Source organism: Lycorma delicatula, chromosome 8 (assembly GCF_047948215.1).
Source record: "Lycorma delicatula isolate Av1 chromosome 8, ASM4794821v1, whole genome shotgun sequence".
Taxonomy (NCBI): Eukaryota; Metazoa; Arthropoda; class Insecta; order Hemiptera; family Fulgoridae; genus Lycorma; species Lycorma delicatula.
The window spans coordinates 60,917,129-60,944,413 of NC_134462.1; the positions used below are offsets into that span (position 1 = coordinate 60,917,129).

The 27,285-nt window shown below is 27.8% G+C and overlaps 2 protein-coding genes across 5 annotated transcripts in view; one reads left to right on the forward strand and one right to left on the reverse strand.

The window, feature by feature from the left end:
• The window catches only part of LOC142328923 (uncharacterized), a 43,698-nt gene extending 31,435 nt beyond the window's left edge, over positions 1-12,263 (forward strand). The window contains exons 3-4 of the mRNA XM_075373091.1: positions 6,281-6,409; positions 10,584-12,263. Of these exons, the coding sequence (XP_075229206.1) occupies positions 6,281-6,409; positions 10,584-10,651 (197 nt within the window). The 3' untranslated portion in view covers positions 10,652-12,263. The remainder of the gene's footprint in view (positions 1-6,280; positions 6,410-10,583) is intronic.
• A 3,199-nt stretch (positions 12,264-15,462) lies between these two features.
• The window catches only part of Unr (cold shock domain-containing Unr), an 84,007-nt gene continuing 72,184 nt past the window's right edge, over positions 15,463-27,285 (reverse strand). For all 4 annotated transcript variants that reach the window (XM_075373308.1, XM_075373309.1, XM_075373310.1 and 1 more), the window contains 2 exons: positions 24,709-24,877; positions 15,463-22,886 (listed from right to left, as the gene is read on the reverse strand). In XM_075373308.1, the coding sequence (XP_075229423.1) occupies positions 22,712-22,886; positions 24,709-24,877 (344 nt within the window). In that variant the 3' untranslated portion in view covers positions 15,463-22,711. The remainder of the gene's footprint in view (positions 22,887-24,708; positions 24,878-27,285) is intronic.

Below are 27,285 nucleotides of genomic sequence, written 5' to 3' on the forward strand. Positions count from 1 at the left end.
GTCAGTTATCAAGTAGTTGAAGAGATCAGAAGACACTTCAACACTTCCCTTTCCTGCCTGTTCTTCAGTCCATATATAAAAAAATGGCTCCATATTTTTTAAATCTGTAATACATAGGATATAAAATCCTATTTGGTGAGAATAATAAGCCTCTTGGATAGGACTTTTAGGCAAGGATGTATTTGCTGTAGATCAAAACATAAACTTAGTCTGTTTGACATATCTTTCAAATACTGGTAAAAAGCCTTAGTCGCTCTTGCATATGCACTTGGTTTTGTACCATTAGCTGCATCTTTTCTGCAGATTGAGGAGGAGGTTTCAATTTTTTTCTTGTAGTAAGTAAGCAGCAAGTACTGTAGGTGCCTGAAACAAAGAGATTTAAATCCTATATTAAATTCTCTTAAAAAATATTTGCCTAAACATGGAGGGCTTTAAAATTGCAACTTCTGTAATTTGAACAAAAAATTTGGAACGTACAGCAACCTTTATGTCATTGGTTGTGTACAGGTAATAAATTACAAGGTATTTGTACTTACCTCCAGGCTTTTGCTTCTTGTTATTGTTGCTAGGCCTACACCTATGACATTTTAACAGGGACAGTATGAACTAATTAAGAGATAACTTTATCTTGTCTAGAACTTTGTAAAACCTGTTTTTAATGATTTTTATATCATTAGATTTGATTTTTACACATGAAAAATGTTTTGTGTTATGATTACAAGGAACAAATAGTAATGCTCTCCTAGGAGCTTCAACCTCTTTTCTTTTTCCTCCAGTTATTTTCTTTTCCTGCTTCCAGAATTGTGCTCTCTAACACTCACAGTATCATCTGCACTATCTGTTTTGTGAATTTACTATTAAAACAAACTTTTAAAGTAAAAAACACTTTTAAACATAAAATTCTGAAGCCTTATGATCAGTTGGCAGCACTCCTATTGGTTACATGAACTGGTTACAAACACTGTTTGAATGGATATTAGCTGTGGACAAAATATGCATTATATGAAATTCTGAATTTCAGTGCCCTTTCAATATGGGGCAAAGATTTATTTGATTGTTATGTATTTGTAATAGTACTAAATGATGGTATCCTTAACTCAATTTTGATTTTTTTTTTGTAACAAAACATGTTTTGCATTTTACCTCCTCATATACATTATATATATCACATCAGGAACAGGTAGATATGTAACTCCATTAATAAACAAAGGAATTGCCCCAGCATTTTTCCTGGATGGGTCCAGGAAAACAGATAAAATCTTCATCAGAGTAACATCATAGAATAAACAATTAATTATAAAATAAAAAGTAGACATGATTAAAGACTCAAATTTAATTATTTAAAATATGAACACATGTAATGTGTTGATAAATACATTAAGATAATATAAAAATAATTCACAATTCAGAAACGGTTAATGGAAATTATTTATTCACAAATTTACATACATTTTAACAGTGAGGCAGAAAATTCAGATTTTTAACAATGTTTAATTAGTATTATTTAAAAATTCATCCATTGCTTATTATTGTTTCTATAAAAGAAAATCTTTTAATAGCATTTTAAATAAATTGGCAGGAAGATTTTTTTTATGGTTTGTTAATTTGTTAAAAAATGGCAATGGAAGCATTATAAGCCTTTTTTGAAAGAAAAAGTATTGTTTTAAGAAATACAAAATTAATTTTTTGTTTGGCGAGTTAGAGGTGGATTTTGTTATTTTTTAAGAATAAGTGACAACTACTTTTAGCAAAAATTACACATTCATAAATACAAATGCAAGGATAAGTTAACATTTTTAATTTTATAAATGTCTATCTACGTGATTCTTACTTATGGGTGCCAAACAGTGATATGACAGCTCATTTTTGTACACTGAAAATTTGTTCTGCCTTTCTGATGAAGCCCCAAGAGATAATATAATTCAGATGGGAATATATGGATTTGAATCTTGATCAAGTCTGGCTTTTGACATACAATACTCTTCAGTCATTATGAAATAGTTACTGGAAAAAAGCCTATTGTTTCTAGAATAAAATAAATACTATACGTGCTTACATGAAATTATAAATAAATAATTATTTAATGAAATAAATAACTAAATTTATTGATGGCAGCATTTGAGAGACCTTACAGGTGCACTGTTTCATGGTTTTATGTCAGTTTAATTATCATATTAAATTTTTTATTATTTCTGTCTCTGTGTTTTGATTTATTTGTAAATTACCTAATTACGCAAACTATTAGATTTGAACAACAATTAATCATTAATCGTTAGTTTTTTTTAATTTTGGAAGTTTTATAAGAACTTCAAATACATTTTCCACTAATAAAAAAATTATATAGTTTCAAAGTAAACTGCTCATGTATGTGTAATGGGATACTTTAAACTGCAACTTCCAACTTAACAAATTTGTAGTACAACTTGCAATGGATTGTCATTACAAATTGTATATAAAATCTCTTTTAAATTGTCTTGCACATGAAGCAGAAAATGCCAGATGTACATTTGATAATCTATTCCCTCACAGGGAAAATTTTGAGAAATGTATTAGATGGAATTAGTAAAATAAATGTAATGAAGGAGAAAATGTACGGAGGAAGAACAAACAGCTGAGAACAGAAAACCATGGAGGGTTGTCTAGACGTAGAACACTGCATGTGGTAGTACAGACCATATTTTAGATTTATTGTTTATAAACAAAGAACTACAGTAAAAATCAAAATAATCTTAGTTGCGTCTCTTTATTTTTGAAATAATAAATATTTTATATTTTTTTAAAATAATGGTTTGGTAAAAAAAGAAACAAAAAATATGTGTAAAAATAATACAGTACATTTCTATAATTAGTTTAGTAAGACACTGTACTGATAATAAGTAATCAAAATATATTTATTTTATTTTTACACTTAAAGAGGTCGCTTGATAAACAAGACTGGACATCTAAATTAATCAATTAATTAGTTAAGAAATAAATACTCATTGTTTCAATGACCTGTTGCATTAACATGAACTTATATTATATTCATAATTATTGTGTTAAATACAATATATAGATTTTATTGTTTTAAAATTATAAATCCATACATAAAAAAAAAAATCTTTTGTTATACAGAATTATAATCTTTAAAAAGATGTATATTTTCAAAACAATCTTTTTTTCTCTTTTATTTCATTTGTCATAAATGAATAGCCCAATTTATTTAATCTATTGTTAGAAGTCCCTAATTTATTGTTACGTAAATAGTAGTTTATAATAAATTTTCAGTAAAAATCATTTTCCTAAATAACAGCAAAAAAAGCTGCAAGAAGTGAACATTCTTCTTTTCATTCCAAAATTTGATTATTAATTTAAATATAAAATTTAAAATAGGGGTTTTAGTCTGACTTAGAAAAAACCTTTTCATTTGAGTACTTGTATTGGATTTCTAGTATTTATAAATCAAATAAACTTTTAAAAATGACTAAAAGCACACAAAGTAAAAAATAATACTTTTTAATTTATTCTTTTAATTTTGACATTATGAATCAAATTAAGGTTTACTGAGTGATAGTTTTTATTTCAAAGAGTAAGAATTGCTTTATCAGTGAAACTCATATAGAATATTGCAATTATCAATGTTTTGAGGTCTCCTAAACCCAGAAATTCTAAAACCCAAGTTAAAGTGAATGCAACATGCAGATGAAATTTATTTTGTAAATGTGCTGCATTACTTTTTGTCTAGAGCACTTTAATTTATAAATATGAAATTTGGCTTGGGAATTTGTTTATTTATTAGGAGGTTTGATTCAAACAAATCTTTGAAGTGGATGAGACTGTGAAAAGATAAATATAAAAGATGAGTTGGATTGAATAAAAATTTAACTAGTGCATGTTTTTTATTTCAACAGAAACTACCCCTAATGCAAAAAAATGAATTAGATTTTTAAAGATTTTTCTTAGAATAAAAATCAAGCCCACCACTAAAAATTGAATTTTATTTATTTTTATAACTTTCAGCTGCATACAAGGAACTTGACACTAAGCAAAAATATGTATTTTTGTATAAGCTACTTTCCATGGAACTAGCAGTTAATGATGTTAAAGAACAATTTAGATTCGGAGTAACAGTACAAGGTGAAAAGATAAAGATGCTACGATTTGCTGATGATATAGTAATTCTAGCCGAGAGTAAAAAGGATTTAGAAGAAACAATGAACGGCATAGATGAAGTCCTACGCAAGAACTATCGCATGAAAATAAACAACAAAACAAAAGTAATGAAATGTAGTAGAAATAACAAAGATGGACCGCTGAATGTGAAAATAGGAGGAGAAAAGATTATGATGGTAGAAGAATTTTGTTATTTGGGAAGAATTACTAAAGATGGACGAAGCAGGAACGATATAAAATGCCGAAGAGCACAAGCTAAACGAGCCTTCAGTAAGAAATATAATTTGTATACATCAAAAATTAATTTAAATGTCAGGAAAAGATTTTTGAAAGTGTATGTTTGGAGTGTCGCTTTATATGGAAGTGAAACTTGTACAATCGGAGTATCTGAGAAGAAAAGATTAGAAGCTTTTGAAATGTGGTGCTATAGGAGAATGTTAAAAATCAGATGGGTGGATAAAGTGACAAATGAAATGGTATTGCGGCAAATAGATGAAGAAAGAAGCATTTGGAAAAATATAGTTAAAAGAAGAGACAGACTTATAGGCCACATACTAAGGTATCCTGGAATAGTCGCTTTAATATTGGAAGGACAGGTAGAAGGGAAAAATTGTGTAGGCAGGCCACGTTTGGAATATGTAAAACAAATTGTTAGGGATGTAGGATGTAGAGGGTATACTGAAATGAAACGACTAGCACTAGATAGGGAATCTTGGAGAGCTGCATCAAACCAGTCAAATGACTGAAGACAAAAAAAAAGTATAAGCTACTAAAACTGATGGTGTAAATAAATAGTCAACTATGCAAGCTGAATGCAGTATAAACTCTAATAACCTTCTGAAAATATTTTAATGTACATACAAAAAAATCTGTTATATATAACACATTATACAAAATCTTTTTTGTTGAATATAATTCAACTTAGCTTTTTTTTAGAAACTATTTGGCAACTTTTTAGTCAAAAACAAAGGTCATATCAAAGATAAAAAATTTAGATAATTATTTATATCTAAAATAAGAAATACTGATTCTTAGAATAGTTCCCATTTCTTTATTATGTTATTTAGTATTATAGAAAAAGAAGTTTTTGCATGAAATTATCATTTGGTCAACTTTCTTGACACATGTTCATTCAACAAGACTAATTCAACTATGATTGATTAATTCTAAATTCAACATTTTTCATTTAACATGTTTAGGATATTCAAAAACGACTGTCTACTTCTAAATTTTACTGCAAATTCTCCTTCTATCACTCACTTTACAACATTAAAATAACATGATTTAACCCAATATGTTGCAGCTAGTAAAATTTGAATACTACTAGATTGTGTATACCGGTGTTCTTTGGTGGATGGATTTCAATTAACCATACATCTCAGGAATGGCCAAAATGAGGCTGTACAAGACTGCACTCATTTACATTCATACATATCATGGTCTAAAGTAATACCTTATGGTGGTTCCAGAAGCTAAAGAGAAGAAGAAAGAAAAGCCTCTAAAATTTACCTTGATTTGTAAAGTTTACATGCTAGAAAACTTGTAGGTATATAAATAGTAATATCTAAAAACAAAACAGATGGAAATCATATGGGGAAATGTTCATTGGCAATTTAACGGAATCATGTAATGTATTTTATCAATAGTAGCTTGAAAATGAAAATATTTCCCAATAATAAATTTTATTATACCTTTTACAATTTTTTTAACAATACAGGTACAATCTTCTTTTAGAAAATTAAATAAATTGCCATAATAGTATGAAGCTTATGAGAAATGTAGTGTGAAAAATTTCAAGCATGAAAACATTCTGAATAATAAAATTATTTAAATGGTTTGTGCAACTACATCTCTTGAAACCAATGTTAACTAGGAGCAAAATGATGCTGGTTCAAAACCAAGTCAATAAAACACAGTGATCTTCACAAAAAATTGATCAATTAAAAAAACACATTCTGAAAATTATAAAAATTATTGGACATTCTCAACAATTTTTTTAATACTTTAAAATGTAACACAAACCTAACCTCATCAGAATTCTTGAATTTTTAAGCAAATTCGTATAGTATATATTTTTTGGGATAGCTGAAATGAAAATAAAATATTATTTATAATTCATTTATTTTAGGAAGAAGAAATGATTTCTGCCAAAGAAATCCTTGTTTACATCAAGGTATCTGCATCCAAACGATACAAGAACCAGGATTTAGATGCAGATGTGAAAGTACTGGATACTACGGAACTCGATGCCAACATGGTGAGTTATCTTTTTAAATGTAATAATCCATTAAACATCATAATGATGAACCATTATAAAACTTCAAAATGAAAAACTACTGACTTCCAAATCACATGTAAATTTTTCTTTCACAGAAGCTTAATTAGCCCAAAAGGTATTATGAAAGAAAAGACTAATGAAAACAAGAGATTTAAAATTTTTTTAGTAATAAAAAAAATTGAATTTATAAAATATGAAACAACAAAGTGTTTGCCTGTATATAACCTTGATGGCTAATTTATTTTGTTAAAGCATATACCAAATGTATACGCTATAGTGCGAGTGAACTATTATTATTTTATTTATCATGATTCCAAAATGAATCTACTTCCCAAATGTTATCGATGCATCTTCATATTCAGTTATTCATGCATGAACATAGCAAATGGAATCATTTATTAGTTATCTGCTTAAGTGAGTTTTGGTTGTTCTTTCTGCTAGCACATATGCATTATTTATATACCCAATGGCAGAATATGACATATTTTGTAAGTATGGTGGGTAACCCCTTTACCACCAGTCAACAATCAGTTAATATTGTGGGAGTGAAAAAGAAAGTAAAGGCTAAATTTGGCAATAAGATATAACAGTGCTGTTATAAACTTGGTCATACACTACAGTATTGTCTAATCTTAATACTTCAATGGGTAGCACCTTATCCTCTACTCGAGATATATCAGATGAAAGTCACAGGAAATGTAATCAAAGGGTTTCTTACAAGAACAGTTTGTTATTTTAATATAGATGTCTATATTCTTACAAGAAGAATATAGACAACTATATTAAAATAAAATTTTGCAGATTACATTTTTTTTCCTCTTCCAGTAACTGCTTGTACACAATTATGATATATTTTTTTAATGATAACCCATCTTTCATTTATCTAATTACTTACGTATTTTATTCAAATAAAAAATGTAATTGTCATGATGCAGGCAGTTTTTACTAGATAACCTATTAACATGTCATATTATGGTATCAACAGTTAATTCTTTTTTAAAAAATATATTCAATTTCAATGAAATTATTATTTATCACTGTAATATATATTTTTTCAGTAAAAATAAAAACTTAATTTCAGTCTTCTCTATTACTATCAGATTCATGATTTTGGTTAAATTCATTGCAATACTCTTAATTCCTTATTTTCTGGTTTAGAACATTATATCATTTCCTTGGACCACTCATTATTACTTTAAACCATTACTCAAACATAACTGTTTCTTATAGTTAGTTTATTTCATGTTCTACTGTCCTCCAAACATCTACTATTGACAAAAGTAGTACACCAAATGATTGTAAATCTTATACTTTTAAAAGGTTTAATGAATTTAAAAAAAAAATGACACTAATAGATTTTATTCTATCCTGAACAACCAATATAGTCTTTTTTAATAGTGCTACTTTATACTTCTCTTTCCTACCCAATGTTACATTTTTCTTTCATTTTTAGTTACAAAATTTCATTTAATTACTAACCAAATATGAAAAGTGTCAGCTGGGCAAAGAGTTAGCAAATTTATAGAAATTGTGGCAAAAACAACCATTGTTAATAACAACAGGCAATTTTTTTATTGAAATCACCTTTTTATCATTTTTAATAAAAGTTGGTTATTGTATTGTTGTTAAGATAATTACACTGATACACAAAAAAAGAAATTTTTAATGTTTCTCTCAGTGTGATACCATTTCTTGAATTGCTTTTTTGCGTATAAATATAATTTTTCCATCTCCCTTAGTTTTAAATAAATTGTGCTTCAAAAATAATTAAGGGAAAATATAGTTAAAATCTGTAAAATTTATAATTTTGCATGGCCATACCTGTGTTACAATGATTTCGCTATGCTTTTCTTTTATAAATAGCCTCAGCCACATTCTGAATTAATGTCTAACAGTAATCGGCTAGCATGTTACTATTCCATTTCCCTTTATAGCAGTTTTCCATCACCAAAATGTCTTGGTGAAAATGTTCACAGTGTTCGTCACATCTCCAAGGTTTTCCAGGAAAAAATCCAGACGTGAGTGGAGGAAATGTATTTTCAAAGACATATTACAAACCATAGTTCTGTATGAAGTAAGAAGCTGATTAACAATATCGTGATAATTGTAGAATTTTTGTTTGCTGAGAAAATTTTTGCAAATGTCTTTAAATCAAGCCCAAGCTGCACTTTCTACATTATTTAACATTGAGTTAAATACATATTTTTAACAAACTCTCATATGAGTACCAACAAATATTCCTTCTTTAATTTTTCCTTCACTTACATTCGGAAATTTCTGCCTGATGTACAAAAAAAGGGACTATCCTTCTCATTGCTTTTACAAAAATTTTCATTAGTCCTAGCTAATATGGGAGGGAGTAAAAATATTTTTTTGGGTTCAACTAAGAGCTCATGAATAATATTTTTCCCATCTGGAGTTAAGTTGTCTCGTTTCTTCCACTCTTTGGTAACATAATGTGTACCCATAGCTTGGCTGTCCACAACTTTCAAATCGCCACATACATTCCAGCTATGTGTTTATAATTTATTTTTTCAAGAACATCTTTCATCACATTGTATGTCTGTTTCAAATTAATACCATAAGCGATTGGTATCGAAGGATATTTGTTACATTGTATAGTAGAACAACTTTTAAACTATACTTGGACGAATCTATGAAAAGGTGCCAGTCCTCAGGTTTATGAATTTGTCCTAGTGAAACATAAGCTCATCAATATTTGTGCAATAAACCAAATTATTTTCATCAATAAAGTTCTTTTTCTCGGCTTCAAAAGCCTAAAATTTTTGTATTTTTTTGAAGTGAATTCCAACCTTGCCAGTCTCGATCCTAACAGTTTAGCTTGATTTTTTGATAAATGTAAATCCCTAACTACGTTATTTAATTCATCTTGTGATATAAGATGTGGCTTATTAGAAGACAATTTAAAATCAAAATCATTGTTGTCTTCTTCAGTACTGCCTCATTCTTCATCGCTGCTTTCAAAACATACATTCACAGGTGGCTCAGGAACTGTAATAATTTCACTGTGAAGTACAGGCCTGATTGCAGATTGTAATGAAGGATATTTTACAGTATGTAGAAATTCCATACTCACTTGTTAAATAAAAATAACAATCAGTTACATGATCCATTGGTTCATGCCAAACCATAGGTACAGCAAATGGCAACGCCTTCCGTGTACCTTTCAGCCATCCTCTTAAATATACAGAACAGTTAGTGTATACATGAGAAGCCCTCATCTTATCCTGATCACCAATTTTACACTGGAAGTACAAATGATATGTTTTTTAATTAAAGGTGTAATGTTTTTAATACTTGAAATTATAGTAAACTTACCACATATGTAACAAGTCATTTACACAATTTCAAGTCATTATGACACTGCACTGTTAACAAAATTGAGACAGCAATAAGACTGAACAAAATTAATTCATTCCTAAATCCAGTGCTTAATACAAACAACTCAGCTGTACAGTTTTGATCTGTACATACATGATTAATGTTGTCCGTCAGTCTTCAGTATTAGATATGATGTCATTATGTGTGACTATGATATGATTTAATTCTTTGTCTAGTATTTTTTATAGTTTACAAATTATGTTAACAAAGTTAAACAAAAAATGAGCTAACAAAATGATAACTATACATTGAAATATCTTTTAATTAAAATTTAAAACTTTTTCAAAAATGGTGATGATACAAGGATTCTGAGTTCATATTCATTTGCAGAATAAAAAATCAGATTAAAATCATGTATCGCGTGTAGGAAAAAAAATTTATCAGTGTAATTATTATACTTTCTACTAAGAATACTATAATTTTCATGTAGAGTACTGTTTACCTTTCTCAGATTCATTCTTTTATTGCTTGTAGATAAATGAGTTAAGTGTACTTGATATACTGTATGGCAGGAATATTATAATCTCAAATTTTTTGCCATAGACAACACATTTTGTCAGAAAAACTTCAATATATAATACTCAAAATTAAAAAGGCTGTTAGCTGTTGGTAGCTCATGTGCTACCAGAATATCATGACAATTTTATTACATATTCAACTCCTTTTTTTATGATAAACTTTAATCACAGATTAAGAGTTGTGCTGTATTGTTGAATTAGCAAAATACTTAAGTTGTCTTTCTTTGTTACAGCTTGTCCAAAACCAGGAGTTATCCCAGCAGGTGAAAGAGTTTTCCCATATCAGTGCATAGTGATTTGAAAGTAATAACTGAATTTAAGACTTAATTAAACAATCATTATTGTGAACTTAATTGATTTAAGTACAGTACTGTATATTTGGACACGTGTTTTTTCTATCAATCATGTTTTTAAATCAATTCATCCTGTATTTGAGATTTATTGTTTAGTAGTAGTTTATTTTGAATGATTGCTAATTACAGACATATCATTTAAGTTTAATAATTTACTAAGGTAAATTTAAAATTAAGAATCGGTTTTTTTATTGTTAACTTTCTTTCTTCAAATCAAAATTAAACTTACTGTAAATATAAAACTGGTTGATTGTATTTCCAAACTGTAAGAGTTCACATCTAATAACTGCTGTACAAATATTTTTATGACACACTTAAAAAAGGTTTAATCTAATTTTCTAGTGCAGCTAAGGGTTAATAGTCTGAAGAAAACAGTAAGAGAATTCTGGACTTTATAATTTGGACTGTTAAACACTGCAGAAAAGTGGTTAAATTATTTATATCAATATATGTTTTAAAATAATTGTACTTACAGATCCTAATTATAACAAGATATTTTTAAGCACATTGCAGTATGATACAATACTTAACATTAAAATTACTGAAGTAAAAATATAAAGAAAAATAAGGTAAAATAAAATATTTTTTTTGTTTTTTAAAAAGTATTTTAACATACTTTACAACTTAATGGGGAAAAAATCCTAGTTTGAATATTTTGAAACTTTCTTCACACTAAATTTTTTTAAACATGTTGTATATGCATCCTTTTATTCAACCATTTTTTATTTTATTTGCTGGGTATATGTGAAAAGTTTTCACTGCATGTTAAAATGTCATGAATAGAATTAATAACATGCTTGATTGTAGAGTATCTGCTTTTCCTTAAATTTTGAATTATTTTAATTTTGACCAAGAAGTAAACATTTTTAAAATAATTTTCCTTTGTCTTCATATGAAGCAATATGCTTTCTGTTTAGTGAAATATTTCATTCTTCTTCCAAAGAAGAAAGGAATATATAAATTTTGTAATAGATATCTGTTAACATAATAAAATTAATTACATTAGTACTAGGCTCTAAAGGAGAGTGAACCGATATTTTTGTTCAAAATCAGCTAGGTTTAATATTCCAAATTAGTTACTAAAATACTGATTTATATTTATAATAATAATTTCATAAAATATACAAATATAATTATTTGTTTATTAAGTTAGGTAACTTTATAACTGCCGTGTTTTGTATTATATTTTAATAAATCATATATTTTATGCAAAATTATTGAATTTAATCGTTTTCTACAGTTTAAAGTAAGTCATAAGCATAGTTTTAAGTATACTGTATGTGTATACACACACACACACACAAGGTAAGAACTAGTATCATATAAGGCAAGAGGTAATCTAGTCTTTTACCGAAACCATAATGCATTCTGACAAAATCTTCAAAAAGATGATTTATATAAACAAAATTAACATCCTTTAACGCTATTATACTTAATAGTAAGTAAATTAATTAAAAAAATTAACTTAAAGTTTGATTTTTCTATTGTACTGTGTTAAAAGAAAATTGGTAAGATATTTTATTATTTTGTATATTAATTGGTAGTTCTATAAAATATATACAAAAAACAATAGTTTCTTTTTACATATCCAACCATACACCTGTTCTTAATTTCCTTGATTAACCAAACAAGATTTATATTCATAAACAATTTTTTGTAGATAATACGACACAAGTCATTTTTGAACATGGCATCATTTTATGCAACTTGCTGCAAAAAGTGAGAAGTGAAGTGGTTTCTTATAGCTTTTCTCCACTGCCTCTTCCTCACCAGCATGCAAAGCCCATTGAAATAGTTAGCAGTTTAAGAAATAAACATTATATATATCCATGTTACCACATGGATTGGTTAATAATAGAAATCATTAGTTTCAGAGAAAGGAATTCTGATATATATGTTACTCTTTCTATTCAGAAGGGAGAAAAACCAAAGGGTAGTTGCCAAACTTTATGTTAGCCAAGGTATGACTTTTAGAATAGACAAAAGGATATTTGAAGAGGACTCTTGCACATGGTTTATCTACCAGGGGTGTACTGTACTAGGTTGCAAAGTATATCTTGATTTTTTAGTTGTTTGCATTATACTACCTTATAAAGAGCTATACGCAGCAGAACACTTAAATTAAAATGATTAAACGACTGATTTTCAAAATATGTTTTCTTGCAAAGAATGCACAGGAGCTATTTAGCAGGATCTTCTTTAGTGAAATTACAATCTAGACTCTAATGAAGTTGTTGCATTAGAATTCTGATACTTCAATTTCCTGAAGTATATTACTTGACATGTAAAACAATCTGGTTTTAAGGATGCAGTTCACAATCGACATCTTCCAGTATTTCCCACATCTTGTGATTTTCTCAATTACATAGTGTTCAAAACCATGAGTCATAATTTTCCCCTATTTTTCTCTCACTCCTTTTTTGCATTCAGCAAAGGTTCTTTTTCAAATAGAAGACCAAGTAAAAAAAATGGAGAAAATATGGATTCCGAAATTGAAGGGGACTGGGATAATAAAACCTATTGGCAAGAGGTATATAGAAAGAGGTAAAAGGATAAGTGCTTTTGATAGATAAGGAAAAACACTCTACCATGTCTATAGTATAAACCAATGTTAATGTTAACATTAATTACAGAATTGTACCTGATATGGCTATGGAAATAAACAATGACCAGATTGATGGTTTGATCTAGGAAGAGGAATATAGCACGAGTGTTGCCTTACTAATGTTATTCAACATTTATGTTGAAGATTCAATTAAAACTGAAGGAATTGATACAAGGGAGAAGAGAACTGTAAAAAGTTCATAAATTATATTTTTTTTTAGAATATGAAGCACAGGATAATTTAACAGATTATTTCAAAATTAAAAACTGTACGACTAAATATGAAATGAAAATAAATGTTAGAAAAACTAAAGTAATGAGGACAGGAAAAATAATAAGCCGATGAATGTCTGCACAAATGAATGAAGAATTGAACAAGTAAAACATACTTGGGAACTGTTCTTATGTCATAGTGTATTTCTGTACGGATATGAAACAAGCACACCTGCAAAAAGAGAAAAAGACTAGAGGAATTTGAAAGTGTAGAGGATATTGAAGATTAATCAGAACAATTCAAAACAGTAAAGGTAATTCGCTAACATATATATCATTACAGAAGTGAATAAAACATTGTTAGAAGGACCAGTACAAGATGCAAACGAAGCCAGAAAAAAGTAAGATAATCATTTAGAAAGATGATATGCATTCAAAAATCAATAATCTTGGCATATGTTATGACCGTGTTAATCATCAAAACAAAAAAAAGCATCACTCTACCATAGTTTTTAAATTTTAACATCTTTTGTTGTAAAAATAATGATAGACTTTTTTTCTTAACAATGTAAAGAGACTAAAAGTCAATTATGACACAAACATTAGTAGTCATAATCAAAGAACTATAACTATATACTTTATTATAATAGAAATGACATATATATCAAAATGATGCCTTTTACCAGTTTTATCCCTTTTAAGAAGTTGCACAGTATCCTCACCTAGAATTTCTTAATTCAGTACTGTACAAGTGTAACAATCGACCAATTTAATATTTAAGGTTAATCAGACATTGTTAGTTTATGTTTGCTGATACCGTATGAAGTTCAAAAAAGTTTAAATTACAAAAATTAAATTAACGTCATATTATCAACAAATGTAACCTAACAGTCGCTTCACTTGCTAACCTTTTCTGTATTTAGATCAGCAGAACTATAATCCTAAAATCTAGCTATTAAGCTCTCTGAGAATATTGAAGCTTTTGACGATTCAAGTGGTCAAAACTGAAAGTGATGTTGGGAACATGCTTGTAGCTTTCTCAATTTCTATTTCTTCACAATAATCTGTTTTTATTTAATCTGTTAAAAAATAAATAATTCTTTCATATTATAAACAGATAAATGTAAAACTATCATTTTATAAAATAAAAATTATTTCTTTTTTTGGGTTAAATGTTTTTTATCGGCCTTATGTTGGTTATAATAGTACATGGAGTATAACCTTTATTATTACTTTAACACTATGAATTTTCTAGAGCAGTTGGAAAGAACTAAGAAAAAAACCTTACATAATACAAAGTGCTAATGAAGGTAACCTACCAACCTACTTTTGTATATTATTGTGATATTTGATAGTTCTGCCACTGAAATGCCATATCCTTTTCTCTCTGGCATCAATATTATCATGTTAGCAATCAGGTCTCACTATCTGTCTCAGGAAAGACAGGAAATTTTCCTTCAGAGGTGCAGAATATAACTCACATGTTTTATATGCCCTTGTAGCAAATTAATAAGATCTCTAAGGAAGTGATAATAAGCAAAAATTCACGAATGCCATGTTTCAACCGTGCAGGTTGCCTCTAATATCTTTAGGGAAATTAAAATCACAGTATATGACTGAAATAATCTGATACAGAACTTATACAGCAGCAGACCTCATTCAATACATTCTAGATGTCGTCATGTTTTTTTATTATTTTGTCACATTTTGTTATGCTATGGAATAAGTTTTCTTTAACGCCAGAGTTATCATATTCTTTACAACGGATCATGGATGAAAAATACAAAAGAATATCCTGCATGAATATCCTCTGTTGGCTTGGTTTAAAAGTGAAAACAATTCTGCAACAATTAAAAATACTTCTTATAACACATTTAACTATTAAAAAAAAAGAGAAAATAAGTTGAAAAGGTAAAATAATACAAAATAAAAACACAGCATCAAAATTTTAAGTCTTTTTTCTTGACTGTTTTAATAGTGTTCTTCATTATTATCATAAATCATTATCCTTTTTTTATCTTTTTTTTTTTTTGTTTTTTTTTTCATTTCACTTTTTATTCTTATTATTACGTCTTGTATATTGTATTATAAATCATAGTAATTTTCAGCAGGAACACAAAATTTACCAAACTTAATTATTGTACATTACACTTAAGACAAAATATGTATAAAACATACTTTAACCACCACAGCTTTAGTGCCCACAAATACCCATTTATATTAAATCTTAAATAATGATCCTTCTTGTTGTAATACAATATTATATTAAAGTTGAAACAGTTTAATGAACTTAAACCCTGCAGGAAAAAATCAATTAAATTTCTAATATCAGAAAGATATTACATAAAAATTATGAAAAACCAACTTACTTCTTAGTTCAAAAACTTAATCTCGTAGATAAAAATTACACGATATTATGCAAAATTATCACAAAAAAATGAAAAAAAAAAATCAAGCCATAATGAGCTCTCATCAAGTAAATCCTTTTTTTAAAATATAGTAAAATATAAATCTATAATAATCTTTTATAATAAATATTTTCAAAGTAAGTTCAAAATTAACCTGTGCTTATATTATTTATGATTTTTATAAAAAAAATATGCACATCAATTATAAAAAGAAAATTTATAAAAAACATATAGACATTATATTTTCAACTCTTTTAACTACTACAGATTTCATTATTGTTATTTGTTTATTAAGATAAATTATTACCACACCCTGAAACTTAAAATAGCCTTTTTATAGAAAAAAATATACATATAGGAAAAACTAATATATTTGTCATACATGGAAATTATAAGTTGCTTTATTATTATTAAAATGTTTGATATAATTTAAAAAAAATTAAATATTGTAATACATCAATGAACTATTAAAGCAAAGATAAAAACTCTACAGTAAGTTATTAAAAATGCAATAATAGAAGCCTTAATATAAAATTCAATTATTTATTTTTAGTGTATATCATTAAAAGCTTAGAGTCTAATAGAATATATTATTATGCTACTACTTTAAATATGAATTAACAAATATCTATAATAAAATTTAGCATCATTTATAAAACCAAATAAAATGTACAGAGTATGATTTTATTTTTTTCAACAAATAATAAAAGATGCACATCTTTAACATGATATAACATTTTGAGCGCTTACCTGGTCACAGTCAAAACAGTACACACACTATCAAATGCAAGGTTTACACTTATCTAATGGTGTTAGTTCAACTGCTATCATCATACATATATGCATACCAAATTAATTTATCTGTGGGATTATGCGATACTGCATAAATGTGTAAGAAATCAAAATATTTTAATAGATGAGGATTCTGATTATCTGGATACAAAAGCATTTGATTTCATCTGATATACATAAACATTTATATAATTTTTGAGAAAATGCTATTGATGCAACCTGACAACACTACTAAGTATTAAATTGGAATGTCAATAATAATAAAAAAGATGCTGAAGCAGGGTATAAATAAACAAAATAATACTTGTAAATAATGCTCAGGAAAATAGATTTCATTATAAAATACAAATTAGAAACTTAAAATAAAACTGCATTATAATGCAAACAATCAAAACTTTAATTTTAGATAAATATTTCATTCTTAATATCTTTTAAATATTTCAGTGATGTAAAAAATATAAATATATTTTTTATGTTAAGAATACCAATAAATGTCGATTAAAAAAAAAAATTGTTGATAAACAATTAGAAATGTAATAACTCTCACTGGAATTATTGCAATGTATACGGTTTATACACTAGTTAGTAATATATATTACTATTTTATCATAGCATAATGACTACATCATTACAAAATGATTGCCTTATAAGAAACATTTTTAATTTTATAATAGACTATTTCAAAATTTATTTTAATTTTAATAACATAATATCAATGACTGTTGCTGCTGAATTTGAGAGAAAACAATATTGTATTATATAATAAACTGAACTCCTTTGATATACAAGGGAAACATGTTATTATACTGCATAAACAATGTAAAGTAATCATGTGCTAATCTGTCCTGTAATGTAACTTTTTTTTAATATTTTTACTCCTTTTTCTGAAAGGATATATTTATTAATTTTAAAGAAGAAATAATAACATTTATGATACAGTACAGCCAATTTATACATTAGAAAAATATCATAACTACGGAATTGTTCTAATTGAATAAATTAAATTTCTTTCTTTTTTACAAGATTTTATGATATGCTGTTTATAAGATGTTTAATCAGTAATAAACCTGTGCTCATCAATCTTTTATTTATTTATAAATTTAATAACTTAATGCAGTCAATAACAAAGTCTGAAGTTCCACGAAAACACGAGTGAAAAAAAAATAGTTTTCTGCTAAAATTCTAGTTAAATCGCAGATGATATTGCTAGATAAACTTACATAAGATTACTAATAACAATAATTTAGTATATTCTGAGGAAAATACTGAAGGTTTTTGAAGTATGTTATATATCTTATATACGTAATATTTTAATTGAAAACAAATAAAATTTATAAGCAAATTACATATACAGTTTAAGAAATAAATTTCATGTATGACAAATTACTGTTTTAATTTTTAAGAAACTTTATTACAGAATCTACATTTTATAAAAATAAAAAAGGCCAACAAAAACAATAAGATTTTAATGCCCGATCACTTTGAACTGAATAACGTAACAAGTAATGAAGGAACATATAAATGCATAATAAAAGCTAGCACAAGTTAAATATATTTAAAATACAACTGTTTCAGAGTAAAAAAATAATATTCCAAAATGAAAGTAAGAGTTATATAATATAGCATCCTTTTCTTCCATTAAATATATTATTAGTAAGATATATTGTATTAGTAAACGACAATATTGCGCTCAGATCTTGCTAATATACATGTACATAGTAATTATAAAACTAAACCATAATCTATAAGAAAACCGGTAAAGCAAAATACAAGCATTACTGATTACATACTAACAACACACAACTACGAGCAGACATTGTAAAATAATTATAGAAACAGTGTGAATTCAATAACTATTTTTTTTGTTTATTTTTTATTTTATCACAGAATTGTTACCATTGTGTTTCTATAAATATATATATAACCTATACACTTACTAATTAATATACCTATAGACTAAAAACTGTTTTAACCATTACTTATGCAAATAGAATATTAATAATCATTCAAATATAAACTTTAAGAAAAAAATATCTGCATTCATTGAATATAATTGAAAAAATTACATAAATCCCTATAATCCACATAGAAATGAAAACATTTAACAGGTATTTATTTTTAAAAACAATTCTGATTAATTTTAATAGCATATTTCATAAGAAAACCCTTAACAGAGATATGTTTAGCTATTATGTGCCAATGATTTCAAAATAGTACTTAGTCAAATTTTCAGAATGATTTATTTCAGCTACACAAAAAGTTTTATATAAATAATAATAATTTATTTATTTGAATGTCCAGTTTGAAATAATATATAGTACATATTTTTAACAATTATATATATATATATATATATAAATCACAAGTGTAGACATAAGTAAAAAACAGAATAGAATTACGCCTCTACATATTTTAATAAGGTTAAAAAATCCAAATCCCGACAGATGATCATTTTATAGTTATAAGAAATAGAAAATTTCTTCAGTCTGTTTTTTAGTTCAAATGGATTTTAGGACAAATATAGTACTAAGTGTTTGACAATACTTTTAATCTAAAGTATTAAAATGTCAGACAGCTGATTATTGAGGTCTACTTGAATACAGTAATTCTACAATAGGATCAAACAACAGGACTCTGGGTAGCTGAAATTTTCAGAGCATTGTTGGTTTAAATTTAAGGACAGAGTTTATTTTATTAAACTAATGAATTTAAAATGACAATTTTATACTGAATTTAAAAAATGCATGACTAGCATTTAAAGTATAGAATATAATTATAGAAAGAAAACAAATTTAGTATGCATATATATAAGATATTATTTACTTAAAAAGAAAAAATCCAAACAGGACAATAATATATATTATATTTATATGGCATCATATACTATATATTTATTAAAAGGACACAATTTTATAAATATATTGTTAAATGGATTAATAAAGGCATTTCAGTTCCACAAGTAATCAGTTCATAATTAGAATGGAACAGTATTTTTATTATTTTTTTTATTATTAATAGAAAATTATTATCATTCATAATCACCGATTTCGTTGCAATAAACTTTATCATATAATCATTGTCATCACTACATAACTGAAAATTGTATTATAATTATAGTTCTTTAATTCAGAATAGTTCATAATTATAGTTTTATTTTATAGTTCTTTAATTATAAAATGACAATGAATACAATAAATTAAAACTTTTTCACATTCACTCATACATCTCACCTCATATATAAACTAATATATTATATATTAAGAATCAAAGAATATAAAATAAAAAAGTACAACCTACAAACACAAAATATACAATTTGTTTTGTCATACTCAATAAATTTCAATATATATCTTGGGTACTGTGGGCACTTTACTCATAATCCTTAAAGTAAAAAAGGAATTTAAAAAAATAAATAAAATATTATAAACCAATATTTAAAAAATTCAGCTCATCAAACTCTATTTTACATTTTCTATACCTGTCCGTACTGCTAATCATTATCTTCATCGATTGGATAACCGTATAGTTACATCAAGATAGATTGGCATATGATGAATATTGATATGATGTGAAATATTATATTTGATATAAGTCACCTCTTATCTTCCTACAAAATCATCTGTAAATTACCTTTATGTCGATTAGGAATTGTATTAGATGAATCAGAGATACAATCTCATCCTGTAGCAATACCTGAGTATTCTTCAATTTTATACAGTTCATAAGATGGAAAGCTAGTACCTATAAAACAATGTCTTATCCATTATAGTGTTATTTTTTTATTTTTAATGTACGACATGTAAAAAAATAATTTGTAATTGAAATAAGATTTAATCAGTGTTGACTAACATAATGTTTATATAATTTTTTTATTGTATTACCATTTAATGAAATGTTAGATAATAAACTTTCAGAAAACTTAAAGCTTATAAATAATTATATTATGTCTATGTGAAAAGAATATGATTACACAATAAGGCCAAACATTTCTGAGCACAACTAATGGAAAAGTACATACATACATCGTCCTAAGTGGAAATCTTGATGCGTATATATTTAGAGAATAATATTTTTTAAAAATAAAAAGGCATGTATGTATGTTTTTTTTTGGTTTTATTTAATTAGACATACTTAAGGTGATTTTAATATTTAAATATCAACATACAAGAAATCTCATTGACTGCTTAATCAGTAGGAACCATGTGTACTGAATAAAATAAACATGTAATTTAAATAAGTTTTTTGCACTGTGATCCTTTAATGTCCTACTTGCAATTTTTCATAAAACCACAGCTATAATAAATTAAAAGTTATAAAACATAAATAATATATTTATATATACTATAATATACAGGAAAAAAATATACTTGCATATTAAAATTTAGATTGTATTCAGGAAAGGTCCTAAATTAGATGCTGGAATTTTAATTTTAAGATGAAAATTCCCACTAGGTTACAAAATTAAGCTAATTCTATTTCAGGAAATCTGAAAGAAAAAATTCAGAGTTGAAAAATGTACAGTAATGTACAAATAATACTGATAATAGAACTGAAATTATCAAATTTGATTTCCATGATTATCCTGTATTCACCACATACCAAAATATCTTAATTTAAACTATGAGTACAATATGTAAGTTGAAAGTATTATGAATGTGACTAATCTTATATACTTTTTAAAATTAATTTTTTATTTCAACAGTCTATCAGTTGCTTCATTGTAATTAAAAATAAACATAATATATAATATATTCTTTATATCTATACAATTAACATATGTATCAGTAATATTCATTTTTCCTTTTAATATATTATATAAGATAGTTTCACTATAACATAAAAAGTGCAATCATTTTTATTCTTTGTTTTTTATACACATATTTTAAAATAAATTGAAATTGTTTACAACATGATTTTGAGATGTAACTGTCTAGAAAATGTTTTATCTGTGATTACGTATATTTATATAATTTTTTTACTTTTCTTTATTTATAGTTAGATTAAGTATACTTAAAAAAAATTAAGCAAATAAAAATAAAATTTGTCAATTTTCTGTATTACAATAGTAATACTACTCCTTAAAAAGGAATTTTTTCAATAGTAAAAAAATAAAAAAAAAAGCTAAATTTAACTTCCACCAAATATATGATTAAAGAAAATTACTTTCTCAAGACTTAGCAGTTTTTGCTAGTTATTTTTATTTTTTTTTTCAAAATTAAAAATATATATACGACAAATAAAAAATAACTAAATATTACATTAAATGCAAGGTTAAAAAACATAACCCTTCTTTGAAAAATTATTTATAATTTTTTTTGAATTAATATTATTTTTAGAATGGTTACTTTTATTTCTTATTATATCTTAAATATAAAATTACAAGTTTCCAGATCCTCTCAATCGAAGAAATCTGTCAATACATATTAACTTGTATGTAAAAATTTATGTTTATACATGTCACACAAACTAGGGAGAGACAAATAATAATATGATATTTAAGTGTATTATTTTAGACCGATCCATTACACGGTAAACAAATAATTTTTATACAATTTAAGAATAATAATAAAAAATTATACACAGTTAAACAAAAAAAAATACTGTAAAATATAATTATTGGAGCAGTCTGCATCTCTTTGTTCCACAGTTGACTAGAAGAATCATTAATACTAATGCATTTCAATATCGGTTTTAGTATCATAAAAATAATTAAAAAAAAAAAAAATGAAAATAACACAACAATGCCAACCTGGGAGGTACAATAAAAGAGTATTCATTTCGTTACAAATAAACGATAACCAAAAAAAATGGATTCACATATATATGAGATTACATCTGACAAACAGATTGGGTTAATGAAAAGGAATATATGGATGACAGGATAAGGGTACAGTGAGCGATCTGAAATGAGATGGACATGGAAACCTGCTCAGTGTTAATATTATGATATGACCTGACACGCTGTCAATCACAGATCGATTCTATGAAGAACTACTCTACGAGAATTCCAGGAATGCGAGGAGTTCGTAAATCCAAAGAGAAACCTTTTGTCCCATCAGGACCTCGTGGTTGCCTCATTACTGTTAATTTTGGTCCACCATCATCCAACGATATTGTGCGCAGGCGACTAATTAGACGTTCTGGTCTCTGCTGTGGTTCGCTACCACTGAAACAATATTATCCATCATACATTGTAAAACTAACATAATGTTTTGTATACAATTTTATTTTGATCTGTGGAATGGAAAAAATCAATGTTTTTATCTGTGGTTATTTAAATGCATCAGACAAATAATGATTCTTAAAAACTATCACAATTCATTCAGTTAACATGGATTATTATACTATATATTAGGATGGTGTTAAAATTGATGAAAGTGTAAGTAATCAGTATGGTGAAAGTAATTATAAAAAAATAATAGCAACAATAAACAAATAAAACACAGGCGTATACTTAAAAATTAAAAACAGTTAAGATTTTGAACAATAATGATAATAATAGATTAAGGGCAATTAAAAAAATATTAATTTAAATTTGTAAAATATTTTTAACTGTTATGTTGGATATACTTATTTTACATTTAGAAGCCTGAAATTCAAACCATAAAACTGCCAACTCTCAGTTGTAGTGCAGATGTACAATACATAATTCTAAGAAAAAATTAAACCGTGTACTTTTTATTTTTTATTGAATTTAATGTTTTGTAACTCTATTAACATTCATCAAAATTTAATTTCTATCACATCAAATTTTATTCAATGAAACGTTTTCTTTATAGTTACATGTAAAATGTTAAAAATTAAATTATATGGAAATGTTTATATGTTATGAGATTAATGTATAAGACATGACAAAAAACTGACTCATCTTTTAACCTGTTTTGGTTGAAAAAATCAACAGTTCATTCCAAATTTTTATTGTCAGACCTTTATAAAAGTATTTTTATTAAATGTAAACTGGAGAAGGCACTGATTTAAACAAATTCATCTAAATTTATTAAACTGCTGCATATATTCTTTTTACAGAGTGGCACTTTGTAACACAAGCCAACATGGAAGGGTTAATTAATGTTAACTGTAAAGAATAACAACTGTATTATCCAAAATTGTAAAGCATCCCTCATAAATTATAATATTCTTAATATTAACAACATAAAAGTCAATAAATAATTTTAGACAGGGAAATTAAATGTGCCAAAAATTATTCTGAGAACAATAGAGCACACCACAAATTAATCTGATTTACCAAATTACAGGTCAATTTTCACAAAGGCGATTGTACTTATTGCTTTTGTCTTGGCATATTCCTGAAGCAGATTGTATCAGGAATTGTATCCTGATAATATTACTGAAATCTTACCGACAAAAATATGAAAGAGCAGCATTTAGAATATTGCATACCATCTTCTGAAGATGTGTTAGACAACAGAATCAAAAAACTGTCTGCCTAATAATAATAATGATAACATAACTGTTAATTTTATCAGCAAACCTTCTAATTTAAGGTAATAAATAAAAAAGTAGTAATAGAAATGAATAAAATATCCAAAATTAATATTAAGTAAAAATTGGAATGAATAGATTGAACTTTAACATATTCTGTGTAAATATTTTGCAGTCTTTGTAGACCACATATTATGCAATTCTATTCAGAATAATTACATAAATCTCTGGAATGTTGTGAATGCTACGATACAATATACATTTCATATAAAAATATATATTTGCATCATATGCCACCTAGAAGTACTAAATATATATGCTACAATTAGTTTGTACCAATTGTACCAGATATTGGCAGTGTGACATCAAAATCATTCTAAGTATACACAAAACATCAGCAGCATGAATGGATTAATTAAGAAGTTTAACCTATAATTTTATTAATTATAAAAACATGTTTATGTAAAAATGTGAACTAAAAACCAGTTAAAATAATGAACATACATGAAAGAACTGTAAACAAAATATTATAAATAAAAACCCACCTAATTTTGGTGATGTCACATGCTGAGGATTTACCAGTACGCTGATTAACAACGAGTACAAATTCCACTTGATCACCTTGCTGTAACTGCACACCATCTTTAACTTCAGATGTATGAAAAAATAACTTTTTACCTTCCTCAACTTCAAATGTCAAAAATCCAAATAAACCTTATGAAAAAATAATTATAAAATGGATCAATTATTCAAATTTTAATCACAGAATCTAAATAAAAACTAATAAAAAGAATGTACTTGTATATATCTTTTTAAATACAATGAACAGAAAATTTTTTGTTTCTGAGTTGAGAGAACTCAAAAATACAAAACCACCAAGAAATCACAAGGATATAGATAACACAAAAACTCTCAAAGTGAAAACTAGCCCTAATTCACCCACTACATAAAAAATGTCAAACTACAGAAAAATTTCTCTGTTGTCAGTAACATACAAGATCCTATCCTTTCCAAATTGATCCCAAACCAATTAGAGAACAACTTGGCTACTAAATAAACAAATGTCAAAGAAGCTTTAGAAAAGTAGGTCATGTGCAGAACAGATACCTAATCTAAAAACAAAACTCCAATTGTACAAACAATCAAATAAAACAACTACTGTAGTAATTTTAGAAGACTTCAAAACACATAGACAGACAAACCCTTTTCAATACCTTTGCAGAATTTGAGTAAATAACAAACTAATAATCTCATAAAAGCAAACACTAACAGGGACGACGTCCAACATAAAGGTGAAACAGAAATCGTCAAAAGCACTCAAAAACTAATCTGGAGTAAGACAAGGAGGTGGATTATTGCCAATTTTGTTTAATGTAGTACTAGAAAAGATAACAGCAGAATGGTGAAAACAGTGTGAAGAAAATAAAATTGGAAAGGTAAGCAAGAAAGTCCCTTCATGTGGCCATTAAGGAGGTCAAGGCAAAAGCCTGGGTGGAGCTGGTAGCAGATCTGGACATTATTCTGAGGGGGGGGTGCGTATAAAATTGTCATGAACTTTGGTGCACCCATACCCCCTCTATCACGAGAGACAACCCTTCGGGTTATCGAGGAGCTGTTCCCAGTAGCTGAAGCTCCGTGGAATGAGATAGCCTCGGAGCATGAGCAAAGATTCTCCATTGAGGAGTTGAGTCTGGCGGCCAAGCGAATTAGTGCAGATAAGAGCCCAGGGTTGGACGAGGTCCCTGGATTGCTTGTTAAATTAATGGTGACAAGACATCCTTGGGTCATACTGGACGCCTATAATACAGCTTTGGAGAGCTGTCGCTTTCCTTCCTGTTGGAAGGAAGCGTGGTTGGTCCTGGTGCCAAAGAAGACATGCTTGGGAGTGGTGTCTCATACCGTCTGATATGCTTGCTCAGCACCCTGGGCAAGCTGTTGGAGAGAATTATCACTGACAGGCTCTGGTGCGAGGTGGAAGTGAAAGGTGGGCTTTCCCCTGATCAATATGGCTTTGTTAGGGGGAAGTCCATAATTGAAGCATTGAAACGTGTAACTGAATGGGCTAGAGATCGAAGTAGTGGCACTGGGCTGATGCAGGATCCTTTTAGTGGTCCTCCTAGACATCAGCAACGCCTTTGGTAGTCTCCAGTGCCCAACAATTATTGATGTGCTGAGAGAGAACAATATCTCTCTCCTAGGCATAATTGACAGTTACCTACATTGCAGAAAGGTTAAAACCCCCGAAAGGTTAAAAGGAAGAATATTGTGAGTTGGTTTTTGACATGTTTGGTGGGGTTCTGTAGGGATCGGTTCTCGACCCATTCCTGTGGGACCTCGTTTTTGAGAATTGAGTTTGATGGGGACGTTGAACTTGTTGCATATGCAGATGATTTGGCTCTCCTCGTGGTCGGATACACTGAAGCAGTAGTAGAGAAGGTAGCCAATAATGCGGTCCGGCGAATGAGTTGATGGCTTGAGGTGAGAGGACTACAGTTAGCACCTAATAAAACCTCCGTAGTAGCATTGGTCGGGAGAAGAAGACTGCGAGAAATGCAAATTAATGTTGTTGGGACCAGTATTCCCACGTCGGGGTGCGTTAAGTACCTCGACATGTGGTTGGAGAGGAGCCGAAAATACAACGTCCACCTTCAGCAGACCTTGGCACATGCTGAGACAGTTAATACTGAGACAGATAATCTTAGTAAGCTTATGCGTAACCACAAAAGTCCTCGTGCTTCTAGACAACGTATAATATTGACGGTGGCTTCTTCTATCATATTTTATGCCGTCCCTGCGTGGGTAGAGGCCCTTGAAAAGAAAAGGAATGTAGATAAAATATCATCACTTCAAAGACGTGCTGCGTTGAACATTGCGGCCGCATACCGCACGGTTTCGCGAAACACTATTGAGGTCATCTCCAGGATTCCCCCAGTGCGGCTGTGTGCATTGATGCTCCAGCAGGTTTATCTTGGTATGACAAAGACCGAGGCTAAGGACTTACTTCTGGCCGAGTGGCAGGAGGCCTGGAACACCTCACCTACTGGTGTATGGACGCGTAAATTAATTCCGATTAGAGCACAGCCGCTACCACAATAAACCTAGTCCTCAGGTCTGGTCCATCG